The sequence below is a fragment of the Sinocyclocheilus rhinocerous genome, unplaced genomic scaffold (assembly GCF_001515625.1).
Source record: "Sinocyclocheilus rhinocerous isolate Xijiao unplaced genomic scaffold, SAMN03320098_v1.1 scaffold480, whole genome shotgun sequence".
NCBI lineage: Eukaryota > Metazoa > Chordata > Actinopteri > Cypriniformes > Cyprinidae > Sinocyclocheilus > Sinocyclocheilus rhinocerous.
This window is the reverse complement of record NW_015655401.1, coordinates 1,967,073-1,975,417: the sequence shown is the minus strand read 5'-3', so window position 1 is coordinate 1,975,417 and position 8,345 is coordinate 1,967,073. Positions and strand designations below refer to the sequence as shown.

The window sequence follows — 8,345 nt, the reverse complement described above, 5'->3', positions numbered from 1 at the left end:
GAGAAACTGACTGGATTATCAAAGAGGTTTGCTGTTTAGCAGTGGGCAGAAAAATAAGAGGGATTTGTGATGCCAGCCACGAATTAAATCCTTCCAGACCATGAACTGTGCATTAAATATTGTGCATTTTTGTTCCTAAGGACTGGTTGGTACTACTTCAGAATATATATTATGCTGTTAGCAAACTCTACCGTATCTCCACTTCATTGCCTCTCCTCAGAAAAATTCCAGAGAAAACCAGATGAGAAAGAGGAAGGATCTTGAGCTTGACAGCACCTTGTGGAATTGACAAAAAAATATCACCATTACAAAGCACTACTCTTGTCACAATACCAAAATTTCAGTATTTGGTACGAATGTCGGTAAAATTTAACGGGTCTCAGTACAAATTTGGGTACGAAAGCAAAAACTGTTGGAAATTTTATTAAACAGTTAACAGTTAATTTCAAAGTTGGTACCAAGTTCCATACTTTTGACAACACTATAAAACATGTTCAAAGATGCAAACATATAGTGGGAAGAAACAGTAACTTACATGTTTATTCTGTTACCTCATTTGACCAGACCATGTATTTTATATATTGTATGTGTTATATTATATATTATATTAATGACAAATCAAAGAGAGATCTGTGATCTGAATATCATTTATAATAGAAGGCTATAAATAGATTCTCAGTTATTTGCATTCAGCTTGGTCTCAATGAAAACAGCATGCTCAGTCTTTCTCCTTATCAAACATGTGCATTCAGTTTCCTTTCTGGAAACCTTACCGTGAGAGTGAAAGCTGCTCCATTAATGTCAGTCTGGTTTGAGAAAATGACTTCTTGAGTGAAAAAAAAAATGAGTCTGAGTGTTAGACAAGATGAAGTGGCAGCTCTGATATGCCAGTGACAGTCATTCTACATACTGTATATGACATATATGACAAACTTGTGGTTTAAATCACCTTAAAGCATTATGAGAATGGCAGAGAAAAACATTGGCTGTGCTGTAGGGCTGTGGGGAGTCATTCAGACAACTACATATTAACAGGGCTCTGAATGGCGGCCACATCTGCAGAACCTTGGAGAAGTAGGGTTTGAAACCCCAGAGGTCTCCATGCACAGAGGCTTTACATTGGCCAAGTCCACCGTCTGTCTGAGCGAGCTGATGGTGTCACGTTATACTCCAAAGAGTTCATATGCTAACGTACTCTGATGTCAGCCAACACAGTCATTCATTCATGTTGATGATGGGGTTTCCTGCTCTTATTCTTCTGACTTAATTTAGTTTGGTCTGACTTTTATAGAGCGTCATTCAGTTGGTTCAGGCCATTCTGTTGGATAGCTCCGTATCCTTTTACCATGAACCCTAGACTTTTAGGGTCCTACCACATTACTTATGTCAACCAAAATACAAAATTAGTACCCATCAAGTGCCAAATTAGAGTAAAAATTGGCTTTCCCGAGTAAAGAAAACAATTACTCGCCAATTGGCTAGAACTTCAGCATTACATGCTTTAAGTTGGACTGGACAAATGATAATATGACCCTCACTGAGGTAAATACACATGCTTTCAAAATCAACCAGTCTACCAAAGAAATCATTAGTAACTGTCATGACTATACAATTTTTCCTCAATGAAAAATGTACTACCAAAAATAATTTATAATCATTTACTCACCCTCATGTTGTTCAAAACCCGTAAGACTTAAGGTTAATCTTTGAAACACAAATGAACGTATTAGGTAACACTCTATAATAACTGCAAGCTATGAATCATTAGTTAGGCATTAGTAAATAGTCAATTCATAATTTAGAAAGCATTGTCCCTACATAGACATGATAGACATTAGTAATTTATAGCTCTATAAGCAGTTTATAAATACATATTTGAATGTACATTTATATATCTTATTATTTAGACATATAGTAATAGTATGTTAAGAAATGCTTTATTAACACATATTCCTACTGTAATTCATGATTAATTCAGGTAGTTATAAAACATTTAGTAGTTGTCAGATAACTATTTTTGAGAGCTCATCTAAAGTGAGGGATATTTATGTCTTGTAAAGCTTTTACAAAGGAGACTTAAAGGCTCAGTTATCTTCTAAACAGAAAAAGGAAACAAACACAACAGTGATACAGAACATAGAAATATTTATTTCAAGATGCAAAACTTAAACTGTACAACTGTACATTTGATTTACAATGAAAAATAAACCTCTGCAATGTCATAGAAAATAAAAAAATTCCTGTACACCTCCAGAAAACATAACTGTGCAGTAAAATGAAACTAAGCCTCTGCAATCTGATATAAAAATAAATTTCTGTAAAGTGTAAACATTACTGAATAAAAATTTACCAGTGCCAACACTGGATTACAGGAGTGCCAAAATAGTTGTTAGTTTTGTTGCTTATTTTGTTGACGTGTATCATTTTTGTTGCTTATTTTTTGTTCAATTTCTTGCTTATGTTGTTCCTTTTTTTATTTTTTTTATTTTGTTGCTTATTTAGTTCCCTTTTTTATGACATTGCAGAGGTTTATTTTTCATTTTATATCAAGTGAACAGTTGTACAGCTTAATTTTTTGCATCTTAAAATAACATTTTCTATGTTCTGTATCACTGTTGTGTTTGTTTCCTTTTTCTGTAGTTATCTTCTAAACAGAAAAAGGAAACAAACACAACAGTGATACAGAACATAGAAATATTTATTTCAAGATGCAAAACTTAAACTGTACAACTGTACATTTGATTTACAATGAAAAATAAACCTCTGCAATGTCATAGAAAATAAAAAAATTCCTGTACACCTCCAGAAAACATAACTGTGCAGTAAAATGAAACTAAGCCTCTGCAATCTGATATAAAAATACATTTCTGTAAAGTGTAAACATTACTGAATAAAAATTTACCAGTGCCAACACTGGATTACAGGAGTGCCAAAATAGTTGTTAGTTTTGTTGCTTATTTTGTTGACGTGTATCATTTTTGTTGCTTATTTTTTGTTCAATTTCTTGCTTATGTTGTTCCTTTTTTTATTTTTTTTATTTTGTTGCTTATTTAGTTCCCTTTTTTATGACATTGCAGAGGTTTATTTTTCATTTTATATCAAGTGAACAGTTGTACAGCTTAATTTTTTGCATCTTAAAATAACATTTTCTATGTTCTGTATCACTGTTGTGTTTGTTTCCTTTTTCTGTTTAGAAGATAACTGAGCCTTTAAGTCTCCTTTGTAAAAGCTTTACGAGGCATAAATATCCCTCACTTTAGATGAGCTCACAAAAATAGTTAACTGACAACTACTAAATGTTTTATAACTATCTGAATTAATCATGAATTACAGTAGGAATATGTGTTAATAAAGCATTTCTTAACATACTATTACTATATGTCTAAATAATAAGATATATAAATGTACATTCAAATAGTTTATTATTAATCATTTACTTACACTTTCTAAATGATCTTATGAACCACTGGTAACTCCTAAATAACCGGTTTGTAAATAATGTAATACTTAATTTAGAAATGATAAATTGATCATTAATAAAGTATGAAAATACAATTATTAAACACATTATAGATATGATTATAAATCAAGAATAAAACATTTATAACTGTACTTATAAACTGCTTACTGATGTTTATTAATGTAGGGATAATATTTATAAACGATGAATTAATTGTTTACTAATGCTTAACTAATGATCCATAGCGTGCAGTTATTATAAAGTGTTTCCAGATATTTTCTATTGAAACCTGAAAGATTTCTGCCCCTCTAAAATTCTAGGTTTTTATTTACCTGCTCGATTTAAATGGATTCATTTTATGATGCATTGATAACCTTTTTTTGGATCTTTGACGTTTTGGTTGCCTAAACTTTCAATGGAAGGACAGAAACCTCTCAGGTTTTATTAAAAAAATATCTTCATTGTGTTTTGAAGATTAACCAAAGTCTTATGGGTTTGGAGCACCATGAGAGTGAGCAGATGACAGAATTTCCATTTTTGGGTGAACGATCCCTTTAAATAAATGAACAACTTTGTAGACTTTTTGCCTTGTATATTTCAAGAAAAAGACCAAGATAAAAGAAAGAGGGAGGTGAACATATTAAGAAGCTCCTCAGGGAGCTGACCCTCAATGTGTGAGAGGATGGTGAGGGGATGTTGTTGTCATGCAATGAGCCGGAGTGAGAAATTCTCCCGCTGGGTGTATCTAAGCCCATCATGCATGCTCCCTCTTAAGAAGACATGTCTTCACAGTAATGGGTGCCACTGAACTTGTCTGGGGAATTCTCTGGAGCTAACAAAACATACAATAACAGGCCAAAGATGACCCAGAGGTCAATTCAGCTATAATTCTCTAACATACTTCATTTGAACTCCATACGAACGAGGTTAAAGATGTCGTGCAGAAAAACAAGGTAAGATGAGAGAGGAAGGTCATAAATCCCACCATACTGTCAAGAACTATAGAAATATGTTTGGGGTTTTGACTGGTTCTTACTGTGGGCCTCTTCCAACTCAAACTTACCAGGTGGTTTTCATGGACCACTAATACTAGGGCATGAAAAAACAGCTTCAGACTTTCAAGAGCGTCTTTATAGACTATGTGAAATGGCTTTACAATGTCCTTTCCTGTGTTGACACATTTCCAAGTAAAATAGGATGCTGGGGCAGGGCATTCTGTATCATTCTATTTAGTCCTTGGCTAGATCAGTATGCCTCAGACTACAAGGACTGTAGTCACCAAAGACATTTAGCACATGTATATTCATATATACTCACTGGGTCATTGGACTTGGAGAAACTCTGAGCCAATTACACTCAGCCATTATGGAAAACAGTGTCTTGTTGGATGGCTGTATTTTCACGATTGCTCTCCAACGAGCGTCTTTATAGACTATGTGAAATGGCTTTACAATGTCCTTTCCTGTGTTGACACATTTCCAAGTAAAATAGGATGCTGGGGCAGGGCATTCTGTATCATTCTATTTAGTCCTTGGCTAGATCAGTATGCCTCAGACTACAAGGACTGTAGTCACCAAAGACATTTAGCACATGTATATTCATATATACTCACTGGGTCATTGGACTTGGAGAAACTCTGAGCCAATTACACTCAACCATTATGGAAAACAGCGTCTTGTTGGATGGCTGTATTTTCACGATTGCTCTCCAACAAAGCCTTTAGGTCCAGCTTTTCATTCCCAGAGCAGCTTATTACCAAACCAATGCAGTCCCAGTCTGTGCTTTCTATCACTGCAACAGTGGTATATGTGAATGTGGTCTGGCCATTCAATCAGCCCGTGAAGGTTCAGCAGAGCTTCTTTTCTTTAGCTTTGACCTAAGAGAAACTGCATCTTGTCTCCTAATACTCTGACTCACAGATAAAAACAACTGGTCATCCAGACCTGGAAAAGTACCATTCGGTTTAGGCTTTTGTGCCACAGTATTTACACTGTCACTCTACATATGGCTTACTTATACTGTATTTGCCAGTGCTTACTAAAGTCAACATGAAATGGAAGTTGTGAGTGTCTTTTTCCTATTGTGACCTATATCTGAGTGAAACGGCTGAAAGTAGGGCTGGGCTTGATTTAAAAAAAAAAAATTTTATTTGTAAGACATAACTGTATGTTGTATAAGCAGTCAAGAGCCTTAAAAAGAAAACACACACAAGAAACTACACACATGCATATAGACATCATAGTGGAACTGCCACTCCTGGAGACTTAAAAAGTCCAGAGATTGAAATCAGGCATGGTGATTTTCTCTCACAGGTTCTTTCTTCTCACAGACAGAAACACATTCGTCTACTCATCTAGTAGTCATTGACTTGAAATAACGCTGAAAATCAGATCTGAAACTTCAGAGGAGCTGTCTGAATAGAGCTAATTGTGGGAGTGTTATCCCTGCATGGCATTAGGACTCCTTTCACTGTGAGACTCAATGATGATTTATCAGATTAACATCAAGAGAATGCTTTTACCAAACCTCATCCGACTGTTTATGCAGCCATCAAACACACAGCATTCCTGGAGACCTTTCAGAGGGGAACTCAACACGCTGTATCTATATTAGATCAGGCATTACAGATCATTCTTTGAAGTGAATGCAATTATGCTCATTTGGGCTGAAAGGAAGGCATGCTTTTACTAGCACTGAGCACTGCAGGTTCTAAAAGGCAAAAAAGCTAGCCAAACTTTTTTTTTCCTTTTCAAACTGTAATCAATTTTAAATAGTGTCTCTCTTTATTTTAAAAATACTCTTCTCTTCCAACACAATACACCCAACAATGGTACATCACAGCCCTGCATCTGAAGCCAGATGTGTTGAGACTGAACTGGAAGGCATCTGGGACAGTCTCTGTGTTGCTGATCATTCATACTGTATGAAAACCCGTTCCATGCAATGAAAGTAAATTGCAGCGTTTCAGTATCCTTATGTAGGGATGTTTTAGTTGAGACTGGGAAAAATTTCAGGTTAGATGGAAGATGGATGGTAAAAATTACATGTATAACCTTTAGCCATCAGCCTGAAAGTTAAAATGGAAAGATGATTCAACGTTCTGCATGACAGCACAAAACAAAAGAACAACCAAAACATCTGTACATTTATTCAGTTTTTCCATATTTCCAATGCTTCCACAGTCAATCACCTGTTACAGCAGCTCCAGTGCCCATTTAATTAAAAAGTAAAATAAATAAGTAAAAATGATGGAGCTTGCAGACATGCTTGTATAAGAGCTCATTCTCTCAGTTCCACATTTGCTCATGATTATATTTAATTTTCCAAAACACTCTACCATTCAAAAAGTTTGTGATCTGTAAAACTTTTAAATAGTTTAATAGTTCAGAAAGGATAAACTGAACTGATCAAAAGTGGCAGTGAAGACATTTATGTTACAAAAGATTTCTGTTTTTAAATAAATTCTGATCTTTTGAACATTCTATTCATCAAAGAATCCTGAAAAATAAATATCAGTTTCCATAAAAACATTACAAAGTGTTTCTTGAGCACCTAATCAACATTTTAGAATGGTTTCTGATATGAAGGATCATGTGACGCTGAAGACTGGTGTAATGACTGCTGAAAATTCAGCTTTGCCATCACAGAAATAAAATATATTTTAATATGTATTAAAAAAGAAAACATTTTTTTAATTGAAATATTATTTCCCAATGTTACTGTTTTTTACTGTATCATTGATGAAATAAATGCAGCCTTGGCGAGGAGACTTCTTTAAAAAAAAAAATCTCGAAAAATTTTACTGACCCAAAACTTTGAACGGTAGCATACAAAGAAGCGGACAAAGAGAAACAGACTTGAACTTTAACATTTACATTTATGCATTTAGCAGATGGTTTTATCCAAAACGACTTACCTTGCATTCAAGCTTTTTATAGCTAAATGCTTTATTACACTAGTTAGTTTCAGATAATCAGTCTCTAAATATAATTATATTTATATTATTATTTACATGATTTACATCTAAAACACATTGGAAGTCAGGGCACATTCGGATGCAACTGAATCAACACACGGTTACTGATTTTCAGAAATCAGGCCTAATCACTGACATTCCATGACCCTCTCAGGACTCTCCCGTTACACAGAAGAGGGGGATTCTTCCGCCTGCAGCAGGTAGAGAACAGGACTCCCATGTAGAGTCTCATCCGTGAGATCTCTGGCTCTGAAAGGAGATAATTTGTCAGTCTGATGATTGTCTGATGAAGCTCTAAGAGTCTGTTTAAAATGAGGCACCATCTATCTGATAGTAGTGAGAGAGTTCTGCTGGCCAGCTGTGTGACACGTCACCGATATCTACTTGAATGCATGATTTTGCTATATATTACAGTTATGTGCCTGCTGGGGCCCATGGGAATGTTTAGCACGGATGAGAGTGTTTTTCAAGCCCTGTCTGTGATTTGAAGAATCACATGTGCATAAGATTTTTCTTTCTCTCGGCTCCTGCCCTCATCCAAGGTGACTGGAAAAGGCGACGTTTATGCTGTTTTACAAAGATCCTTAAGGCAGAAACAAGTGAAAGTCTCCAAGCCTGCATGTGCTTTACGGAGCATTTCATTGAGCTCGATGGGGTGTTAAAGCTGAGGACCAATAAAAGCTTGATATTTGTTAAAATCATTTACAGGGTAAACTTCACCTGAAACTGTAGCTATAGCGAATTCATATTACACCAACAAACTAGTGGAAAGGCTTGGATGAGGTAAGAATGCAGTAAATGCCAGATGTGTAATTAACACAACAATAATCATTTGAAGTGTTGATGTTTCATCCAGCTAGCAAAAAAGACATACAGGTGCATCTCAATAAATTAGAATGTCGTGGAAAA

The 8,345-nt window shown here is 35.1% G+C and overlaps 1 protein-coding gene across 1 annotated transcript in view; it reads left to right on the top strand.

Moving 5' to 3' along the window:
* LOC107718167 (olfactomedin-like protein 2B) overlaps positions 1 to 5,817 on the top strand; it is a 14,171-nt gene extending 8,354 nt beyond the window's left edge. The window contains exon 10 of the mRNA XM_016525146.1: positions 5,773 to 5,817. Within this exon, the coding sequence (XP_016380632.1) occupies positions 5,773 to 5,817 (45 nt within the window). The remainder of the gene's footprint in view (positions 1 to 5,772) is intronic.
* Positions 5,818 to 8,345: the final 2,528 nt, after the last annotated feature.